Below are 24,048 nucleotides of genomic sequence, written 5' to 3'. Positions count from 1 at the left end.
GTCTTCAACAGGGGGTCCTCAGAGTTACTACAGGGGGTCCGCCAAATCTTTGTGTGAAATGATTATTTGTTTTACCATTTGTTTTTACCCCCAGGGGGGTCGCCAAATAATTTGGGGGGGTCACCAAATTATTTTGGTGAATGTGAAAAAAAAAAAAAAAAAAAAGTTTTTTTTTTTTTTTTAACAAAATATTTTTTATGTTATTATTAATTCATGTTTTATCAGTTAATTTACTAAATTCAAGATAAAAATATTTCATTATTAACATTAGGAAAACATTTTTAATGTAATATAATAAATAATTATCAAATAACCTATTATAATTAAATAACCTAACCCTAACCCTAAAACCAAAATAAAGTAACCAAAAAACGGGAAAACAAACCCAATCCGCCCAGAACCGCAAAAAAAAATTGCGCGTGCATGCGGGGGGTCGTGGGAAATAATATCATTATTTTGGGGGTCACGGCCTGAAAAGGTTGAGAACCCCTGCCCTAGGCTAGTAGGCTTGCATCCCTTTTTCTGAGGAGAACTTTAGCCAAAAATAGCAGATCTACAAGCTCACAACGCCTCGCGCTGCGAGGCGTTGTGAGCTTGTAGATCTGCTATTTTTGGCAAAGAGGTATAGGTTTAGAGGGAAAAAAAGAGCAGACCAAGTAAACAAAAAAGTTTAATCTAAAACACAATTTTATGCAATATAGAGGGGGTCCCTGCTTCATCTCTCATCTCTATACAATATGTAGTGGGGGTCCCTGCTTCATCTCTCTCTCAGATAGGGGGTGCTTGGCCTGAAAACGTTGGAAGACCCCTGCTCTAAAAGTATCAATACTGCAATGTAGAAGTACTCTGTTACAAGGAAGTAAGTAAGTCTGGAATTCAAAATTGACTTGAGTAAAAGTACAAAAGTATTGGTATCAAAATGTACTTAAAGTACCAAAAGTAAAAGTACTAAAATGTTAAATAATCATAATAATTACTGGACACTATAGGTTGATGATAAATATCAAACTGTCCTCCCATCAGTGTCGGTCACTGTCGCCCTCTACTGGTTAAATTGGGAACTGTTCTTTTTGTGTTTGTTTTGCTGTTCAAAGGGTAGTAGTTATTATTAGAACTGTTGATTGGGATCAGCTGTTAAACCACTTACACCATTTTGATATAGACACGACCAAAACATGATATGAGGGTAATTTCTACTAATGTAATTTGACACACAACCTTTAGGCTACTCTGTTGTTAATGTATTTTTAATTTAAACGTGTATGTGTGTCACCAACTTTCGCCACTAACACTTTATCCATTGCAGACAGACAGACAGACAGTCACTGTGCTTGCTTGTATAATATCCACGACCCATACGAGTTCTGGTTTTGACGGGTTTTATTATCGTCAAGTGTGTCCGGCTTGGTTCATATTCTATCACTTCGGGACCCCGGTTCTGTTTATCATTACACCCGAGCGAACCACCCTTAACGCAGCGCTGATTAGGAGGAGATGCAGCTGTGTAAAGCTACATTTGTGCTTCGCCGTATGGCGGTGTTGTTGCATATCGAACATAGCAGACATATAAGCTCACAGCGCGGCGCGTTGCGACGTGTTGTGAGCTTGTAGGTCTGATATTTTCAACGCGCAACACCATGGTACGAAGAATAGGCTGACCTATGGGATAACTGCAGCGCTGTGAGACACAGCAGCACCAGGCTGTCGGGAATGAACCCACACTGACATTGTCAGATCATGATAAAAACTTGAAATAATTATGATGGGTTTTAATGGTAGTTTTATCCAAATATTAACATTAATAATAGGCTTAAATGTGATTTTTTTTTTGCGTGTGAGAGTGGTCGTTGATGACCCGCAACACCCGCAACCCGCATAATTGCCTCTGAAATCTTGACTGTCCGCCCCCCCCGCGCCGCGGGTTGACCCGCGGGTAACGGGTCAACCCGCGCAAACGTGTGTTAGGGCTTTCACCAACTAGTCGACTAGTCGACTAGTATAACCACTAGTCGACCTTGTTGGCACTAGTCGAATAGTTGAAAAAAAAACTATTTTTTTTTAAATTTAACTTTTAATGCTATAGCAATTGCCCATCTTACTATTATTATTATCCTCCTGACTTTATTTTTTATCAAAAGGGGGTCAAAAGCATGCCCAATAAAAGCCTATTATTGGGCAATGGGGATCCTTGGAGACGCTGCTGTGGTGCTGTGCTGCTGTGCCAGAAGCGCTTCCCTTAAAACGCCATAAAAATAAGGGCAGGAGGATAATAATAATAGTAATATAGTAGTAGGATGGTATTAAAACAGTGCCACCCAAAAAAAACAAAAAAAAAAAGTTTTTTTTTTTTTTTTTTTTGTAATTTTTTTTTTGTAATTTAAATTTCGACTAGTCGACTAGTCGACTACCACTGGGTCAAATTAGTCGACCTGTAAAAATCTCTAGTCGTGAAAGCCCTAACGTGTGTGTGTGTGTGTGTGTGTGTGTGTGTGTGTGTGTGTGTGTGTGTGTGTGTGTGTGTGTGTGTGTGTGTGTGTGTGTGTGTGTGTGTGTGTGTGTGTGTGTGTGTGTGTGTGTGTGTGTGTGTGTGTGTGTGTGTCACAGAGGGGAGAAGTACATGGGCATGTGGCAGGACCACCAGCGACAGGGCACCGGCGTGGTCGTCACCCAGTTCGGTCTCTACTACGAGGGCTTCTTCAAGGACAACAAGATGATGGTGAGCGTTCAGCCAAAAAGAGGGTCCCAAGGCTGCAGGGACGTGCACAGATACACTCTAGGTGGTGCTCGAGCTCGATCTACAAGCCCACAACGCCTCGCGCTGCGAGGCGTTGTGGGCTTGTAGATCGGCTATTTTTGGCAAAGAGGTATAGGTGTAGAGGGAATAAAAAATCACACCCAGTGTGAAGTGGGCGGTGTGTGGTCATCACAACATGACTCACTTTAAAAAAAGAATAAATGACTTTTTCCATACTGTCCATACTGCTATTCATAGGGCTGCACATGTGTCATGTGTTTCGCTAGCCAATCACAGTCCTGAATTTGCAAAGTCAGCCAATCACATTACAGTTAGTGGTGATGACACTAGCTGTAATGTGATTGGCTGATATGAAAAAAGTATCGATTTGCATTAACAATGGAAGGGTTAGGGGTACACAAATGTTTTGGTCGGTGTCCAAAACTCACTTATAGGGGGCGGCTACACCGCCCCAAAAAAGAGCAGACCAAGTAAACAAAAAAAAAGTATAATTTACTTGAGCACCTGCCCCTCAAAATGCCTGTGCACGCCACTGGCTGAGAGGGTAGAGAGAGGCTGTCTGGGACTCAGAGGGTCAACGGGTTCGACCCTCAGCTCGTCCAGTGAATGTGTCATAGTGTCCCTGAGAGCAAGACACATAACCCCTTATAGCCCCCTCGTGCACTCATAAGCAGTGTGTTAACTGTACTGTAACTAAGTACATTCACTCAAGTACTGTACTTAAGTACAATTTTGAGGTATTTTCAAACATTTTAGTACTTTTACTTTTGGTACTTTAAGTATGGTTTGATGCCAATACTTTTGTACTTTTACTCACGTAACATTTTTAACACAGGCTTTTTGTCTTTTATATATTGTGGTATTGCTACTTTTACTTGAGTAAAATGTCCGAGTACTTCTTCCACCACCGCTCATAAGCAGTAACAGTAATGTCCCCTCCCCCATGGGGACCAGAAGAAGATGCTCTCCCCCCTCATCATTGCTAGCTCTTACTCCTCGATTCCTTTAGAAGTAAATGGCACTTCCAGGAGACGAGCCCATTGGTCACAGTGGAAATGGTTCAGCACGGTGGCAGTAACGGACCTTAACCCATTAAGGATTCTACAAATGTCTTGTAAATCCTAACAGTTTTTTTTTTTTTAACTTATATTGCTATGTCACTGGTTTTCAAACTTTTTAATGTCAAGGACCCCAAAATGTATATGTATTTGGCCGCGGACCCCCATCTCAAAATATGTTGTTACAGGGACCCCCAGAAGCAAATATTTGAGTTACAAATGTGAGCTTTAAAAATATATATATTCAAAGATTTGCACAATTTTTCTCAATTTTTCCAAAAATAGCAGATCTACAAGCTCATAGCGCGGCACTCGGTGCCGCGCTATGAGCTTGTAGATCTGCTATTTTTGAATAGCCAAAGTGTAAAATAATGCTTTTTTAGCTCAAATGAAGAAGTGACACAGATGCGTTTCAGGTCTTAATGGGTTAAATTGATGAGAATGAAACTTGATGTTGACATTTATTAGACATTTATTAGCCTGTATTCCTCCGTCTCTCTCACAGGGGACGGGGGTCCTCGTCTCGGAAGACGACACGACATACGAGGGGGAGTTCTCAGAGGACTGGACCCTCACCGGCAAGGTGACCTGCACACACACACACACACACACACACACACACACACACACAACACTGCATTAATAACACTCTGGATATGCCTTATCCTCATCCTCACTGTGTGTGTGTGTGTGTGTGTGTGTGTGTGTGTGTGTGTGTGTGTGTGTGTGTGTGTGTGTGTGTATGTGTTGTGTATGTGTTGTGTATGTCGTTCACTCTCAGGGCGTCCTGACCATGGCTAACGGAGACTATCTGGAGGGTTCCTTCAGTGGAGAATGGGGCTCCGGGCTCAAGGTCGCAGGTTCCTACCACAAACCCAACCTCTACGACACAGACAAGGACAAGCCACGCACGGTGTAAGCCAACCAGTGTGTTCGTGTGTGTGTGTGTGTGTGTGTCTCAGTGGTGGAAAGTAACTAAGCACATGTACTTAACTCTTAAACTGCCAGGGTTTTAAACAAATAGTACTCAAAAACTGCCAGCAGTTTACATGGTAAAACATAGGAAAATCTTTATTTATTTCTCTGTTTATTCTTTAACATTGAAATGGAATGGAGCAGCAACTTTTAGCTCCATATATATATGGGGCTCCAGGAGGGGTCTCTGATGTCCGAGCTGGGTATGTCAGTTATCTCCATGTATAGAATTCTAGGAGAGAGTCTCTGACTTGGGTAGGTTGGCTGTGTCCATATGAGGAGCTCCATACTGTATATGGGGAGGTTGGGATTGAATAGGTCACTTAAGGTTTGGATTGAATAGGTCGTTTGTCCCCCCCCCCCCCTATATGGCTTTCCGGGCATCCTGCCACGGTCTACCTCGCCACCTCTAGGAGAATAAGCAGCAATAGGCTCTATGCACAGCAGCCATATTGCGAATGAATTGGGCCTCTTCTTACTTCCTTCACGGGTGTTACCAATGATAGTAATTAAGGCTCTGTTCCATTTAGGGCAGGTACACACTGCAAGACATTAGGTCCGATATTGCTGTCGCCGACATTTTTTGGCGCTCGCCGACAAAACCTCCCGACCTGACGCAGATCGGCCTTTGATCGGCGAGATAATGCTCTGGGTGTGTGAAAGGCTCTGCGACCCGATGTGGCCGCGATTCTCCGCTCTGCGACGGCTTTCCGACCGTTTTCAGATATCTAAATTGTTAGATATTCATCTCTGTCTGGGACAAGACAACAGACAATATCATACACTATGAACGGGGCTGCGAGCACCTTGCCTGGAGATGCACGCTACAGCCAATGAGAGCACATTACAGCCACAGTGGCTATGGGGAGCGTCGCTGGACCTGACCACAACAAACAGTCCCTACCGCAATATTACCGTCCAGTCCTGTAATAAGTTAACATTATAAAACAAAATGATAAAGTGAGCGAGCCTGGTGGCGGGCTGCTTATTTTAGAGGAATTGTACAGAGAGAGAGAGAGAGAGAGAGAGAGAGAGAGAGAGAGATAGAGAGAGAGAGACAGAGCGAGAGCTCTCTCTCTCTGTGTGTGTGTGTGTGTGTGTGTGTGTGTGTGTGTGTGTGTGTGTGTGTGTGTGTGTGTGTGTGTGTGTGTCGTTGTCTGTGTTGCCAGATTTTGCGAGAGAAATAAGCAACCAGGTTTGTGAAAACAAGCCCAACAAGAGCGACTATGAGCACTTTAAGCCTATATACAAATACATTGGATACTTGAAAATAGACGATCGACAAGCCCACGTTGTAGATAGGCTATTTTAAAAGAAGACATTTGGGGGGGGGGGGGGGGGGGGGGATATTTACAAAATCCACACAGATCTTGAATGGGGGTCTATGGCACAACATGTTTTCAGAAGGGGGAGGTCTGCGCTCTGTGGAAAATTAATTATTATTATTAATTTGGGGGTCCTTGCCATGAAAATGTTTGCGAACAACTGGTTCAAACAACATTAGAAAACAAGGCCAAAAAAACAACTACACTCTCTAGCAACTTTACAGAAAAACAATCCCAAAGTCGCTTATAATAAGCAGACATGGCACTGACCGCTTCTGCGCTCTTGACGAGCGAGCGAGAGAGAGAGGGCCCGGGGGAGAGGGAGAGGGAGAGAGGCATATCACGGGATACGTCGATTAAAATGAATTGGAATAAACACAAATGTATGTATTGGGTCTGACTCTGGAGATAGCATCCTAGTGAACTATCCTACAGTGTGTCAGCCCTTGTCGGGGATCAATCGTGTTGTGAAGACCACAACGATATTATGACAGCCGATTTCAAGAAATAAACTCCTGCAGTGTGTTATGCTTAACGATCAGATGACCCCCCGACCACTTTAAGGTCTTGCAGTGTGTACCTGCCCTTAGTGTGGCATAGTGGTTGTCTTATTTTCGAGGACCACCATAACTCTGAGAGTGTACAAATGGAACCAAATGGACCCTTACGGGTCCATTTGGTTCCATTTGTACACTCTCAGAGTTACACACCCACCATAAGGGGCCATTTGGGAACCAAAATGGAGTGTTTCTAGTGAGCCAACATGCACAATATCAGCACCCTGACCAGAATGGAACAGAGCCTTCATTAGTATCATTGGTAACACCAATGATACGGAAGTAAGAAGAGGCCCAATTTTCTTTCCAATATGGCTGCTGTGCATAGAGCCTATTACAAACCACAGGTACACAACCCTAGTTTTAGCAGCTTGCATTTTCTATTTACGTTCTTAAACATTTGCTCTCTGTGTGTGTGTGTGTGTGTGTGTGTGTGTGTGTGTGTGTGCGTGTGCGTGCGTGGGTGGTATGTGCGTGCGCTGAGGCAGTAAGCTTGGTCGTCTGTGCGTGCGTGCGGAGGATAAGTGGCAGGCTGTGCTAGAGGAGTGCTGGAGCCAGCTGGGCTGTGACCCCTCGGGTCAGGCGGACCACCGCAGGGCCTGGGAGAACATCGCCGTGGCCCTCACCACCAGCAGACGACACATCCAGGACAGGTTAGAGACACACACACACATACACACACACACACACACAACCTCACAGACACACACACAAACATATACTGTACACTACAGCATGCATGGGCAACTGGCGCCCCCACCTTCGGCCCCCACCTTCGCTTACTGCGGCCCATGTTACTTTTCAGGATTCCAATGAAAAAATAGCAAACGAAAAGAAATCAGGATTCCAATAGAAAAAATTGCAAAAAATAGCAGATTTGTGTGACATAGAATGACGAAGTACGGCATTCATTTGCGGGAAAAAAAGTTGGAGCTAAGAGAGGTTTCTGCCCGACAACAACAATATGCAATGTGGCCCCCTGGAGTGAGTGTGGAAACATAGTGGCCCTCTCCATCATCAAAGTTGCCCATCACCCCTGCTGTGCAGTGTGCCTGTGTTCTGACCCAGGGGCCCCTCAAGAGGAGGCAAGACATAATACAACAGTCCCAAACATTCACAGAGTAGCGTGTCTAAGACTGCAACTGTCCCATTAATTAACCCATTGAGACCTGAAGCCAGATGTCTCCTAAATCTCAACAGTATTCTGAAAACACTGTGTGTGTGTGTGTGTGTGTGTGTGTGTGTGTGTGTGTGTGTGTGTGTGTGTGTGTGTGTGTGTGTGTGTGTGTGTGTGTGTGTGTGTGTGTGTGTGTGTGTGTGTGTGTGTGTGTGTGTGTGTGTGTGTGTGTTTGTATTACTATACTTGCGAGGACCAAGTATATTAGAATTTGAAGAAATCTACATTGTGAAGACCGTTTTCCTGGTCCTCACAAGACAAATGGTTGTTTTATAGTTAAAAAAAAATTTAGAGATAGGTTAACAATTAGAAAAACAGTCAGGATAGGATTAGACATTTAGGTGTCTTAGAGGTTAGGTTTCGGGATTGGAATTAGAGTTAAACGTGATTTGTACTTAGTTGCGAGCCAGGGTCATGCACCGAAAAACAGCCGATCTATAAGCTCACAACGCGTCGCAGCGCGACGCGTTGTGGGCTTATAGATCGGCTGTTTTTCAGCTTTAGGCTTACGTTTTTTTTTTTTTTTTAAATGGCATTCATAACATGGCTGTCCTAAAGTGTTGATTTCCTCACAAGTATAGTAATACAAACGCGTGTGTGTGTGTGTGTGTGTGTGTGTGTGTGTGTGTGTGTGCGCGCGTCCTCTCCCAGTCCTGAGCTGTTGTCTCGGAGCCACAGCAGGACCCTGGAGAGCCTGGAGGTCATTCCTCAGCACAGCGGACCTATCACCATGGAGAGATACCACGTCATACGATGCTACCTCCTCAAGGTACACACACACACACACACACACACACACACACACACACACACACACACACACACACACACACACACACACACAACCTCTACCTGTCCCTGGTTAACCCATTAAGGCCTGAGGGTTCCGATTCTACAAAATGTCTTCTAAATCCGTTTGTTCTATATCAGTGGTTTTCAAACTTTTTAATGTGAAGGACCCCCAAAATTATATGTATTTGGTCGCGGACCCCCATCTCAAAAATTTTTGTTCCAGGGACCCCCCCAGAAGCAAAGATTTGAGTTACAAATGTTCACTTTAAAAAAATATATATTCAAAAGATTTGCACACATTTTCTCAATTTTTCAAAAATAGCCAAAGTGTAAAATAACGCTTTTAATGGGTCAAAGGGTTAAGGAACAGTTTTTTCTTGTGTTTTCCCTCAGATAACGTTTATTTAATCCATTAAGACTCGGGAACGCATCTGTGTCATTTTAGATGTCTTTGTGTAATCAAAAATAGCAGATCTACAAGCTCATCGCAGATCACTCCGCGTTGTGAGCTTGTAGATCTGCTATTTTCAAATAGCCGAAATATATAGTAAGCTTAAATGGTTAATGAAAGTAACTAGTAACTAAAGCTGTCAAATAATTGTAGTGGAGTAAAAGTATCATATTTTCTTCTGAGATGTAGTGGAGTAGAAGTAAAAGTATTGAAAATACTCCAGTAAAGTAAAAAAAAAAAGTACCTCAAAATTTTACTTAGGTACAGTACTTGAGTAAATGTACTTAGTTTACTTTCCACCACTGGTACTGAAATATCCGTGACGGGGGAACAAAGCAAGAGGTCTTTTAGGTCCGTTCTAATTATCTAGGCCAGGGCATCCTCCTGCCCTGGCTTAATCCTCTCTGTGACAGATGGACACACACACACACACAGTGTGTGTGTGTGTGTGTGTGTGTGTGTGTGTGTGTGTGTGTGTGTGTGTGTGTGTGTGTGTGTGTGTGTGTGTGTGTGTGTGTGTGTGTGTGTGTGTGTGTGTGTGTGTGTGTGCGCGCGCGCGTGCGGTGTGCGTGTGTGAGTGCGCTTTCCCCAGCCGGACAGATTAGCCCAAGTGACAACTTGTCAAGTAATTGTTTACCATCCCTGCACTAACTGACTGAATTATAACTACTAGACCATACCAGGTCGACGCATCCGTGGGGGGATATGCGCACATGATCTGGCAACCCAGGAGGCGACATTGTTTGACACATAAACGCTAATAAGAAGCTGAGATTTGATGAAATTGAAAAACGGGCTTCACAGTTAAGTTCAGATGGTAATGGTCAATGGCTGTGTGCAAAATCAGAGCAATTGGTCCAGCCACTGAGGAGAACCGGGTAGCTTCACTCACCTACCACTACAGAGGTTACTCAAATTATAGGAGGATATAACTATATAATTTTATAGGAATTCAAAGCATCACAAGCACCCTCTAAGACGTGATCATTCTGTCGACTGCTATTTTGATTAACCCATTCCGATTCTTAAAAAAAATCAGGTTTATGAAAAACGTATGTTTCTAAATATCAGTGTCGCTCAAAGCTTTTCATGTCAAGGACCACCCAAAATCATATGTATTTGGCCCGCGGACCCCCCCTCTCAAAATATTTTGTTCCAGGGACCCCCCCCCCCCCCCCCCCAGCAGCAAAGATTTGAGTTACAAATGTTCGCTTTCAAAATATACGCATTCAAAGATTTGCACACATTTTCTCGGTTTTTCAAAAAAATAGCAGATCTACAAGCTCATAGCGCGGCACTCGGTGCCGCGCTGTGAGCTTGTATATCTGCTATTTTTGAGTAGCCAAAGTGTAAAATAATAATGCTTTTTTAGCTCAAATCAAAAAGAGACGTTCCAGGTGCGTTCCAGGTCTTAATGGGTTAAGACAAAGAAATGCCAGAACTCCTTCTGGTACTTTTTTAATTCATGAAAAGGCAAACGCGGACACGTTTAGGCTAGTCAAACCTTCTTCAGGGTGAATGATTCACACGCTGCAGAAACGCTTGGCACCGAAACGCGCCACGTTGAGTATTGTTGAACCGTGCACCCCCGGTAAACCATTGTTTTTACCCATCCAATCCGGGGACGCATCACTGTCATTTTAAGATTTCTTTGGCTGTTCAAAAATAGCAGATCTACAAGCTCACAGCGTGGCTCCGAGTGCCGCGCTGTGAGCTTGTAGATCTGCATTTTTTTTGAAAAATCATGAACATTTTTGCAAATCTTTGAATATACTTTTTTTTTTAAAGCGAACATTTGTGACTCAAATCTTCGCTTCTGGGGGTCCCTGGAACAAAATAGTTTACCAATGTTCGCTTTAAAAAACGATATATTTAAAGATTTGCAAAAATCTTTTAAAAAAAATAGCAGATCTACAAGCTCATAGCGCGGCACTCTATGAGCTTGTAGATCTGCTATTTTTGAATAGCCAAAAAAAAATCTAAGATGACACAGATGCGTTTCCCCAGATTGAATGGTGCTGTTGCTGCTTCTGCTCTGTACCTTACTCATGTATTTCCTTGTTGTTTTCTTATGATGTCTTCACATGACGGTGTATACGTCCCCCCTCTCCCCCCCAGGCGTGTGATACCCCGCTCCACCCTCTGGGCAGGCTGGTGGAGAACCTGGTGGCGGTGTACAGGATGACCTACGTGGGCGTGGGCGCCAACCGCCGGCTCCTGCAGCAGGCCGTCAACGAGATCAAGTCCTACCTCGGCCGCATCTTCCACATAGTCAGGTTTGAGAAGAAGACTCTTCTGTCTTTTTTTTTTGCCCGTTTAGACCGGGAACGCAAATCTGTGTGTCATTTTAAGACATTTTCTTTGGCTATTCAAAAATAGCAGATCTGCAAGCTCATATGAGCTTGTAGATCTGCTCGTGAACATTTTTTGCAAATCTTTGAATATAGAGTACATAAGTCCTGACGTCACTCGTTCATCCCCAGGTTCGTAAGGTGATTTCTCTATGGAGAATAACATTGGGTCATCTTAGAATCGTCTCACATAAGAATTGTGGTCCAAAAATAAACAAACTGTCTCGCCGATATTGTCAGGGAGGAGGCTCTGTATCGTTTATGATAGTCATTCACTTATATTTGATACAGTCTGTTTCTGGCGAAAGTTTAGCTAATTCGGCGGAAGTAACATTATCGTTTTCTCACCGTCAGTTGATGCTTCATATCCATAAGAGTAAAACCGCCGGGGTCATTTGTTTATTTTTGGAACACAGTTCTTATTTGACGCGATATTAAATACGTCTATGGGGATTCAGAATGGGGGTGGAAAACCGCAAACCAGGTAGACAAACCTAGGATGTGTAAATTACGTCAGACTTCGGTGCTCTATATATACATTTTTTAAGCAAACATTTTTAACTCAAATCTTTGCTTCTGGGGATTCGACAAATGTCTTCTAAACCCTAACAGTTTTTTTTTAAACTTACATTGCTATAATACTGTATCAGTGGTTCTCATACTTTTTCATGTTAAGGAGACCCAAAATTAAATTATATGTATTAGGCCACAGATCCCCCATCTCAAAATAATGTTTTGGTACTTTAAGTATATGTTGATGCCAATACTTTTGTACTTTTACTCAAGTAATATTTTGAACACAGGCTTTTTACTTGTAACAGAGTATTTTTTATATTGCATAACGAAAAAACATCACATGGATGCACCTGGGACGTATCATCAGTGTTGTAGCCTGGGGTCATAGGATGTTTCGGGTCTACTCTCGCAACATACACCCTCGCCCAGGTGACCCAGCCGGGGTTGATCAAGCCCCGACTTACGTCCCAGGTAGCTACCCACGGTCAGTCCTAAATAGGGAAAGACAGGGCCACTCAATACGCTTGTCCGAACTACTCTGCCAGGAATGGGGAAGAGGAATTGCTGGTACGTGGAGGGGCTAGGCTCTGTGGATGGCCTCCTGGCCGGGCTCCTCCTCCGTCTCACCAGGTCCAGGACCTGGTGAGACGTATTGTAGTTGAGGATTGTAGTATTGCTACTTTTACTTAAGTAAAACATCTGAGTACTTCTTGCACCACTGCCCACAACACGGGTTCAAACCCCATTAATCTAGGATTGTGGTTCTCAAACCCATGTTCTTATAATATAATTATATTGTTACGTTGGTGATGGCTGGATAGATACAATTATAGATGATGTTATGTGTTGTAATACATAAAAAACGTAAAGATATCGGCTCATACAAAAAGAAAGAAGAAACATAGCTTTGAATTGCATTTGATGTGTGCTCTATAGGTTTCTGTTCCCTGACCTACCAGAAGAGGGCGGTCTGATTCCAGAGCCCTCCACAGAGGAGGAGAGCGAGGCGGGCTCAACCAACGCTCCACTGGAGTCTCCTAAACCTGGGTATGCATCTGGCACAGACCGTCAGAATAACATGACTTGAAGTAATCAGTGGTGTAAAGTAATGAAGTACATTTACTCAAGTACTGTACTTGAGTACAATGTTGAGGTATTGTTTTTACTTTACTAGAGTGTTTCCAATTTTTAGTACTTTTTCTATTACTCCACTACATCTCAGAGGCAAATATTGTACTTTTACTCCGCTACAATTATTTGAAAACCGTTGTTACTTTGCAGATATAAATATGTTACATTATAAAACATACATTAACCACTTTAGCCCTATTTTAGGCTGTTTGAAAATAGATGATCTGCAAGCTCACACGCGTTGTGAGCTTGTAGATATGCTATTTTTAAACATTTTATTACTTTTACCTTTTGGTACCTTCAAGTACATTTTTATACCAATACTTTCGTACTTTTTACTCAAGTAAATTTTGAATTCCGGACTTTCACTTGTAACAGATGTTACTACATTTCAGTATTGATACTTTTGACGTAAGTAAAACATTTGAGTACTTTTTCCGACCACTTTCTGTCTGTTTGTCTGTCTTGTCTTGTCTTGTCTTGTCACACCCCCCCCCCCCCCCCCCCCCCCCCCCCCTCCAGGCGCGTGGTGAGCAGCTCTGCCCTGCTCCTCCCCGTGCTCCTCCCTCGTCTCTACCCTCCCCTCTTCACCCTGTACGCCCTGGACAAGGAGAAGGAGGACGACATGTACTGGGACTGCGTCCTGCGCCTCAACAAGCAGTCTGACCTGGCCCTGCTCGCCTTCCTGGGAGTTCATGAGTACGTAGTACATCCTTTACAGCAGTGGTTCTCAAAGTGGGGTCCGGGGACCCCCAGGGGTCCGTGGGGGGGTTCCAGGGGGTATTTTTGAAAATGTGTGCAAACCTTTTGAATATATATTTATTTATGCGAACATTTGTAACTCAAATCTTTGCCACTGGGGGTCCCTGGAACAACATATTTGAGGTGGGGGTCCGCGGCCAAATACACATCATTTTGGGGGTCCTTGTCCTTGGGGTCCTTTTTCATGCCAAGGACCCCCAAATTGACCCTTATTAGCCCGCGGACCCCCATTATGCCAAGGACCCCCATAAGACAAGATTTGTAGGGCTCTAGCAGTGATTTTCAACCATTTTAATTTCAAGGACCCCCAGTTTGATGTGCATTAGGCTATGGACCCCCAATGGCATTTCTATCTCGGGGACCCCAATTTATATTGTAAAATCAATGTTAATTTAACTCTGAGAGAGTACAAATGGAACCACATTTGGTTCCATTTGTACTCTCTCAGAGTTATAACCCATAAGGCTTACATTTGGTTCCTAACTATGTATCATTTAGCTGGGGACCCCCTGGAACTCCCTCAAGGACCCCTGGGGGTCCCCGAACCCCACTTTGAGAACCAATGCTTTGTAGGAATTTCCCCACTCATGCCATAGACTTATATGTTCTGTCTTGTTTGAGCTGAATGGTAGCCTGGGATCCATTCCAGCCTGCTTCACTACGTTCGGCGGATTTTTTTCTCTCACTTCGTTTCTCAGTCTGGAAAGGCTCCTATTTGACTCGTTTCGCAGAACTACGTATGTTATAGGCAACGTCGTTGCTGATTGGATGTTGTTCAAACGAATCTCGACGATCACTCTGGTGTTTTTTTCCCTCAACACCAAACCTCTTTGCCGAAAATAGTAGATCCACAAGCTCACAACGCCTCGCAGGTGAATGATTCCCGCTGATGCGAGGGTTCAAGTGGTTTATGTCAAAACAAAACAAAATAAGTTCCTAGCACACAATCATTTGGCGGCCCCCCCTGTAGTAACTCTGAGGACCCCTAGGGGTTCCGGACCCCCTGTTGAAGACCCTTGTTATACACCGCCACTTTACACAGGAAAGAACATAAGAAAGAAAGATAGAAAGAAAGTCCTCTTTCTGGGAAGAAACTAAGCGCGCCTGCGTGCGCGCGTGTTGTGTGACCAAGGTCATTAAAGGAGACACACCATGAATTAAAAAAATATATTTGATATTTAATATCATATGGTGTATGTCCCTCAAACCATTTTCAAAAGGTTTGAGCCTAAATCAACACTCAGATATACTCATCCCAAGTCAATTCTCTCAGGCTTATAAAGCACTTTCAGCTGCAATACCAAAACGTCCTGTTGGGCAGAGGGGTGCTGTACTGCGGTACTGAGCAATTCTGTCTGTCAAAATACATGGGCAGAAAGTTTGGTGAGGTAAGCAAACTTGCCATTCTGAGATGGCCTGTTTAGACACGCCCATTCTGAAAATCTCTGAAATGAGAATGAATGACTGAATGTTAAAAAAAAATAAAAATTGGGGTACAAGAGACACTGGGGAGCCCAAAAAATACCCAAAAAAATAAAAAAAGTGAAAATCATGGTGTGTCTCCTTTAAATACCAACCACTCCTACATACCATCTCAGAGATAGCCAATTAGGTGCAGACTTTTTTTTAAATATATATATATATATATATTTGGTGGCCTAGGACATCATACCGACAGACTGGTTGTTAGAGGGTTTCAACAACTTGGGAGGCCCAGAAAGGAGGCAAAAAGGCTGGCAAAGTACTGTCATGTCTCTGCTTTAATTGGCAGCCGCCACGTATGGCGGAGACGCTGCTACAGTACTTACTGTACACAATACTGAGCTTTTTTTTTATCATGCAGACATTATGCCATGATTTTGTGAATGTAATCTTACTGCACCTGTTATATATATGTCCTTGTATGCTCTCCTTTATGTAGACCTAAATACATTGTTAAAGAGTGTGTGTGTGTGTGTGTGCGTGTGTGTGTGTGTGTGTGTGTGTGTGTGTGTGTGTGTGTGTGTGTGTGTGTGTGTGTGTGTGTGTGTGTGTGTGTGTGTGTGTGTGTGTGTGTGTGTGTGTGTGTGTGTGCGTGCGTGCGTGCGTGCGTGCGTGCGTGCGTGCGTGCGTGCGTGCGTGCGTGCGTGCGTGCGTGCGCGCGCGCGCGCGCGCGCGCGTGTGTGTGCATTTATCTTTGTATATCTTTCAGGAAGTTTTGGCCCGTGTCTATCCCTGTCTCCATGGCTGTGTTGGGAGAGAAGCAGCAGGTACACACATGTTTTTTTTTCCTTTTATATATTCCAATGTTAACACATACTGCCTGAATTATGTTCACTGCCTATTGTTATTCCTGCCAGAGATTTTTCAATGAAAAAAAAAAAAGTACTCAGGAGCCGAGATATAACATTTTAAAGTTTTAAGTTAACAAGGAAGTGGATGAGAGTAAAGATCTTCGAAAATTCATATCTCCTTGGTCTTTGGGTCAAATAAAAAAAAAAAAAAGTAAAAAAAATAATAATAATAATAATATATATATTTTTTTTAATTATTTTTTTTGCTAAAATCGAGCTTGGCAGGCAAGTGATGAAAAGCTAATATCGAGTTAACTCCATCTAGGCAGTCAATGTGTTAAGGTAGGTAGTGCCAACACAAAGTTTCATGTTGCTACAAAACATGAAATAAGCACTGCTTACACAGTATTTTAATCGCGCTGGTAAGTGGCCGTGCTACAGCATAAGAGGGATAATCCTCTCTCTAGGCAGAGGCAGCCCCGCGGTTATTAGCCTCTGCATGGTGTGTTATGTTTGGCTAATACCCAATTCATATACTTCATCTTACCAGGGAGTCACGCACCCAAAATAGCAGATCAACAAGCTCACAACGCGTCGCGTTTCATGAATCACCACTTAACCCATTAAGACCGAGAACACATCTGTGTCACTTTAGATTTATTTGGCTATTCAAAAATAGCAGATCTACAAGCTCATAGCGCGGCACCGAGTGCCGCGCTATGAGCTTGTAGATCTGCTATTTTTTGAAAAATCTTGGAAAGCTGTGCACATCTTTGAATATATATTTTTAAAGCGAAGATTTGTAACCTTCTGGGGGGTCCCTGGAACGACATATTTTGAGATGGGGGTCCGCGGCCAAATCCATATCATTTTGGGGGTCCTTGACATGAAAAACTTTGAGAACCACTGATGTAGCAACATTAGGTTTTTTCAAAAAAACTGTTGGAATTCAGAATACATTTTGTAGAATCGGCCTCAGGTCATACTGAAGTAACTGTCTGTCTGTCTGTCTGTCTGTCTGTCTGTCTGTCTGTCTTAGGTCCTCTCCAGCACTAAAGACGCCTGCTTCGCCTCAGCAGTGGAGACCCTACAGCAGATCAGGTAGGTCTTCATGATGCCAGTGTTAATTTTTACAACAAATTTGGATTTAGTTTTAGTCATTGTCATTGTCTTTTGAATAACATTCCATTTAGTTTTTGTCATATTTTAAGCATCTGAAAATGTAGTCTAGTTTTAGTTGACTAGTCAACTAAATGAGTCAACTAAATCCACAGTTGGATTTAGTCAACAAACTTTTATTTTGGCAGGCATTGATGGCGTCGTAATGTCTGATTTATACTTAGCTGTGTGCCAAAAATAGTCGATCTACAAGTCGATCAACGGGTTAAGAATGTTTTAACCCGTTGCACTTCAAAATAAGAGGGAAGCTCAGTTTTTCATTCTTTGTTGGCTAACGCGTTTCGGCACCAGACTTGCTCAGATGAAAAAGAAGTCACTTCTTTGATTGCTTGATTGATTGCTTGATTGATTGATTGATTGATTGATTGCAGCACCACGTTCACGCCGTCGGACAAGCTGCAGGTGATCCAGCAGACCTTTGAGGAGATCACCCAGGAAGTGCTTAAGCTGCAGAGGGGGGACTTCCTGTGGTCCATGGACGACCTCTTCCCCGTCTTCCTCTACGTGGTGCTCCGTGCACGGTCAGCACGCACGCACACACACGCACACATGCACACACGCACATCTTACAGCAGATATTAAGGGTTTTTTATGCATCTTAAAGCCAAGGATAGGTAAAGAATAAGCATTGTGCCTCAGCCTATTCCTTTGTTCAGTCATTGAATTTAGATTGTGTGTGAGTTGGTTATTATGTACATTTAACATGATCATTTTCTTGTAAGTCCACACAAGTGTGTTTTGATTTTGTATATACAGCATGTAGATTGTACACTGACATTCACATCACAGCAGACAAGCAATTATTTCTTATTGCATTTAGATCTACATATATTTATTTCTGTTCCTATATAAACCAATATCCCTCTCCTCTCCTCTCCTCTCCTCTCCAGGATCAGGAACTTGGGGTCAGAGGTCAGCCTGATTGAGGACCTAATGGATCCATGTGTTCAACATGGAGAACACGGCATCATGTTCACCACACTGAAGGTAACACTGTGTGCGCACGCACGCACGCACACACACACACACACACACACGCGCGCGCGCGTGCGCAGACGCTGACATTTAGGGTGCTAAATTTTGCCTCTTATGTTCAAAAGCTAGGAATAATATGTAGAATTTGGAAGGTGCATATAGTTATGAATATCAAGCTTTTTGATTTTTTTTTAAAAATCATATATTTTTTGTGATAAAAAATGATATCCCATATGCCAAACATATATATATATATACTGTATATTTTATATAATATTTTACATGATATGAGATGTGAAGGGAATTAATGTTCTGCCCCATTCACTTTGAAACTTGCGGGTTTCTTGACCCCTGTATAACTGTGACACTGGTCTGGTCTTAACTGTGTGTGTGTGTGTGTGTGTGTGTGTGTGTGTGTGTGTGTGTGTGTGTGTGTGTGTGTGTGTGTGTGTGTGTGTGTGTGTGTGTGTGTGTGTGTGTGTGTGTGTGTGTGTGTGTGTGTGTGTGTGTGTGTGTGTGTGTGTGTGCGTGCGTGCGTGCGTGCGTGCGTGCGTTTATTTATGTCACGCATGACCTCTCCCCCCCAGGCGTGCTACTACCAGATCCAACATGAGAAGATCACTTAAAGGCAGTGCTGGTGGTGGGGGCCGTGCTCCTCAGTGATCCCGCCTTCAACCCCCCCCCCCACCCGCTAGCGCAGGCCACAGAGATCCAGCCAATGGCGGGGCTATAGGGAGATCGGAGAGCTTTGGTTGGATGACGGACGCACGGTGCGGCCAATAGAAGAGCAGGAGGAAGAGGAGGAGGGGCAGGGAGGGAGGATCACACTAACAGGTTGCCTCGCAGCTCCATCTGCCGCTGTTATATAGACAACACCACCCCCCCCCCCCCCCCCCCCCACACACACACACACACACACAGTATATTTATATAAAGGCTGCAGGACTCTGCTCATTGCCCGGTGGCTAACCCTGACCGGCCTCATTTTTTTTTACAGAATCCCCACCGTTTCAATTTACTTTAGCTGTATGTACGCAGTGGTGGGAAAAGTACTCAACATTTTTTACTTAAGTAAAAATATCAATACTGCAATGTAGAAATACTCCGTTGCAAGTAAAAGTCCGGAATTCAAAATGTGCTTGAGCAAAAAGTACAAGAGTATTGGCATCGAAAAGTACCAAAAGTAAAAGTACTCATTATGCAGAATGTCCCATTTCGAGTTTTCAAATTGTATAAAACATCTTTTTGAAATTAGCAGATCTACAAGCTCACAATGCGTCGCATCGCGACGCATTGTGAGCTTGTAGATCGGCTATTTTCAAATGGCAGAAATGTATATAGGGCTGTAATGTATGTTTTGCAATAATAATCAAAATCTACAAAGTGACTAGTAACTAAAGTTTTCAAATAATTGTAGTCGAGTAAAAGTACAATATTTGCCTCTGGGCTGTTACAGTAGTGGAGTAGAAGTAAAAGTACTGGCAAAATTGTAAATACTCAAGTAAAGTGCGAATACCTCAAAATTGTACTCAAGTACAGTGCTCGAGTACACCGTACTTAGTGACTTTCCACCACTGCATGTACGCTGCGCCTTCCGTTCCACACTGCCAGTGACACGTCCATGTTTCATGCAGATTAGATTTTTTTTTCCCACACCCTTAAGGAACATGCAAAAAGAACAGTTTTTGGGGTGGATGTCACGGCACTAAGACCTCAGTGTTTGTTGATGCTCACCACCAACAAACCTCCGCGTGGCACGTCTTTGTACTGTGAAATAAAAACAGTACACTTAAAGGGTTAGTTCACCCCCCAATATGACTTTTTTTCTATCGATTACACACCCCGTGGAGATCTTTTTCGTTTTCGTCGCATTCCCAAGCCAATAATTTGGCTAGGAGACACAAAGTGACAATTTGAAATTATTGGCTTAGGAATGCAACAAAAACAAACAAAAAAACTCCATGAATTCAAGGCTTCATGGGGTGTGTAATTGATTGAAAATAAGTCATCTTTTGGGTGAACTATCCCTTTAAGCATGAGTTATACTTAGTTGTGCGGGCGCGCACAGCTACCACGTATAAAATCATGCTTCAGCCGTACATCACGTTGATGTCGGCGTGGAACACGGAGAGGGGCTCGACACTCCCCCCAGCGTGAGAATACTGAGGAACAGGCAAGGAGGTCCGTGATGCGCTGGGACGACGGTTAAAGACAGTGTTTAAGTGGCGGGGAATCGTGAGCAGCTCTTGACAGCTATAAGAAGAATGGACGTTATGCCATCATTTCAATCGGGAACCTTCATTGTGACGTCCAACATTTTATTGAGTATCCCAAGCGAAATGGCTGGCAAAGAGAAAAAAAAAATACTACGAGATGCTAAAACAAACTGTGAGGGAGGTTCAGTGTTTCTTTCATGACAATCTGAATGCCAAATTCAGCCAAGTTTTCAGTATTAAGGAATCTCTGCACAAGGAAGCAAAGGAAGGAGGTCGCGTTCTCTTGTCGACGGTCTTCTGCCACAGTAAAGAACTGTAAAAACTGACAAACAAACAAACACTTTACGAATACATGGATGTGTTTTGGGTTCGTTTTTTATACAGGGACAGTTTCCGTGTTCCTACTGTGTATACAGGTTCAAGAAAGAAAGGAAGTCTTAAAAATGCATGACGCATCAATTTGCTCATGAACATGCGCAAATGGTGTATAGGAGTTAGGGCCCTATTTTTCGCAGGTGCCTTACCCCATTATCCCTAAACGTCTTTGCCCTTTTCAAATAGTTCAACTAGCCGATCTACATCGACACGTTGTGAGCTTGTAGTTCGGCTATTTGAACTATTTGAAAATGTTTTTAACCCATTAAGACCTGAAGCCGATTCTACAAATGTCTTCTAAATCCCAACAGTATTCTGAAAAAAACGTACTGTATGTTTCTATATCAGTGGTTCTCAAACTTTTTCATGTCAAGGACCCCCAAAATGTATATGTATTTGGCCGCGGACCCCCATCTCAAAATGTTTTGTTCCAAGGACCCCCCAGAAGCAAAGATGTGAGTTAAAAATGTTTGCTTTAAAATAATATATATTCAAAGATGTGCACACATTTTCACTATTTTTCAAAAATAGCAGATCTACAAGCTTGTATATCTGCTATTTTTGAATAGCCAAAGTGTAAAATAATGTTGTTTTTTTAGCTCAAATCAATAAGTGACACAGATGCGTTACAGGTCTTAATGGGTATAAATAGTAAAAAAAAAAAAAAATGGCAAAGAAGTTTAGGGATAATGGGTAAGGCACTGGCGAAAATAGGGCGGTTGGTGACAATTCTGAAGGACATTTTTATTCTCACGGATAGATCTCTCGTCTGCCTCTTCCGTCCAACCCTGGTAAAAAAAAAAGCGTTTAATGTGAAACCCACCTCCTCGAAGTCCAATTTATACATGCATAACCTCATATGTCCAAAATTGTTGCTTTTCAGGATTCAAATTAGAAAGCGTCAAACCGCGTCTCGAGCTTATAGATCTGCTACTTTTGGCGCTTTCGTGTGACGCTGTAGTATGATCAAGTTGGCTGTTGCAAAAAAAACACTAAGTTAACCCATTGAGACCTGAAGCCGATTCTACATGTCTCCTAAATCTCAACAGTTTTCTGAAAAACCTATGTTTCTATATCAGTGGTTCTCAATGTTTTTCATGTCAAGGACCCCCAAAATTATATCTATTTGGCCGCGGACCCCCATCAAAATATTTTGTTTCAGGGACCCCCAGAAGCAAAGATTTGAGTTAAAAATGTTCTCTTTAAAACAATATATATTCAAAGATTTGCACACATTTTCACGATTTAAAAAAAATAGCAGATATACAAGCTCGTAGCGCGGCACTCGGTGCCGCGCTACGAGCTTGTAGATCTGCTATTTTTGAATAGCCCAAAGTGTAAAATAATGCTTTTTAGCTCAAATCAAAAAATGACACAGTTCCAGGTCTCAATGGGTTAAAGGAGAATTCCGGCCGACGTTTTCCTTTTTATATCTTATGGACATAAAACCCTCCACAATGTAAAAAAAAAAATAGCACAACTATTGTACAAGAAAAATAGCAGATCTACAAGCTCACAACGCGTCGCGATGCGACGCGTTGTGAGCTTGTAGATCTGCTATTTTCAAATAAAAATATTGCGGGGAAATTATAATAAGCAGATCTGGCAACGCTGGTCCCAGGATATCATAATAACATCATAGAAAAGGTAAGAAAAACGTCGGGCGGAATTCTCCTTTAACCCATTGAGACCTGAAGCCGATTCTATATGTCTCCTAAATCTCAACAGTATTCTGAAAAAACGTATGTTTCTATATCAGTGGTGCTCAATCTTTTTCATGTCAAGGACCCCCAAAATGATATGTATTTGGCCGCGGAACCCCATCAAAATATGTTGTTCCAGGGACCCCCAGAAGCAAAGAATAGAGTTAAAAATGTTCGCTTTAAAAATATATATATTCAAAGATTCCCACACATTTTCACGAATTAAAAAAAATAGCAGATCTACAAGCTCGTAGCGCGGCACTTGGTGCCGCGCTACGAGCTTGTATATCTGCTATTTTTGAATAGCCCAAAGTGTAAAATAATGCTTTTTAACTCAAATCGAAAAATTACACAGTTCCAGGTCTTAATGGGTTAAAATATGGAGATAGGATGTTTCTGCCCCGACAGCAACGATCTACAGTATACTGTACGTACAGACTGTACAGTATATGTGTGTACTCTTAACAACTGTTTGATGATGTCACCATGTTTAGGATAGCCCTGCATTACATGCGGCCCACACACACACAGACGTGGCTTACAGCACATGATTTAACAGGGCTTAAAAGCCTGATTTATACTTAGTTGCACGCCCCGGTGTGTGCGTGCGCCATAAATAGCAGACCTACAAGCTCACAGTGCACCGCGACGCGACAGCGTTTGTGGGCTTGTAGATCTGCCGTTTCCCGACGGAGGACACCTTCATGCGACGGAAGCATAAATCAGGCTTACGGGGTGATGCGGTCAATGACTAAGCCTTTTCCTTCGATAGTATCATGACCTGTAGTGTAAGAGCAGGAGTAATGGATCAGATTTATACATTCTTTCACAATACTGTATCGGTATATTGACACGAGGTTGTCGGCAGCTTACACATTGGGTGCCAAAACCGTATATATACGTTTTTTTCAATAAGTCACGTTGAATGCCAAAACCGTATATATACGGTTTTTGAAAAAATATATATATATATTTTTTCAATTTTTTTTTTCATTTTTTTTTTTTTTTTTCCTTCACAGCACCAGGAGATTTTCCGAAGATTTAGACTCCAATCCACTTCCTGGTTAACTTATGACTTCAAAAGCCTGTATCTCGGCTCCTCAAAAATGGTTAAAAATCCTGGCACTCAGTGTACTCTGTTTTTAAAAAAACCTGGCACCCAATGTGTTAATTGACATGCAAGGCTCCCAATGAAAAAAAATTTGAATATTGTTGAATATTTACATCAAACAACTTTGGTAAAAACAAAAAAAAAGTTGCTGAAAATCTATCAAATCTGAAAGGTCCTCGATCCAAACTTTCCATGCTTTCCAATGCTGTTTCCACAAGAAACATTATTGATTAATGACATTGTAGACAAGAGTTATTCTTTTGTGCAGTCAAAACAAATGATTAAATACATTATTTTAATTAAGAACACAATTTAAAATTGTGCTGCTCTCATATTGTGCTTTAGTATTGTGGTAAAACTGTGACT

The 24,048-nt window shown here is 42.5% G+C and overlaps 1 protein-coding gene across 1 annotated transcript in view; it reads left to right on the top strand.

Moving 5' to 3' along the window:
- The window catches only part of als2b (alsin Rho guanine nucleotide exchange factor ALS2 b), a 76,334-nt gene extending 54,284 nt beyond the window's left edge, over positions 1–22,050 (top strand). The window contains exons 25-37 of the mRNA XM_084050683.1: positions 2,605–2,716; positions 4,319–4,396; positions 4,595–4,728; positions 7,159–7,323; positions 8,499–8,616; positions 11,209–11,366; positions 12,894–13,004; positions 13,611–13,787; positions 16,042–16,099; positions 17,163–17,224; positions 17,674–17,823; positions 18,193–18,289; positions 18,865–22,050. Coding sequence (XP_083906809.1) covers positions 2,605–2,716; positions 4,319–4,396; positions 4,595–4,728; positions 7,159–7,323; positions 8,499–8,616; positions 11,209–11,366; positions 12,894–13,004; positions 13,611–13,787; positions 16,042–16,099; positions 17,163–17,224; positions 17,674–17,823; positions 18,193–18,289; positions 18,865–18,903 — 1,459 coding nt within the window. The 3' untranslated portion in view covers positions 18,904–22,050. The remainder of the gene's footprint in view (positions 1–2,604; positions 2,717–4,318; positions 4,397–4,594; positions 4,729–7,158; positions 7,324–8,498; positions 8,617–11,208; positions 11,367–12,893; positions 13,005–13,610; positions 13,788–16,041; positions 16,100–17,162; positions 17,225–17,673; positions 17,824–18,192; positions 18,290–18,864) is intronic.
- Positions 22,051–24,048: the final 1,998 nt, after the last annotated feature.

Source organism: Gymnoscopelus microlampas, assembly GCF_963454915.1.
Source record: "Gymnoscopelus microlampas genome assembly, chromosome: 24".
NCBI lineage: Eukaryota > Metazoa > Chordata > Actinopteri > Myctophiformes > Myctophidae > Gymnoscopelus > Gymnoscopelus microlampas.
Note: the sequence above shows the minus strand (reverse complement) of the source record. Positions and strands in the feature narration are given on the sequence as shown.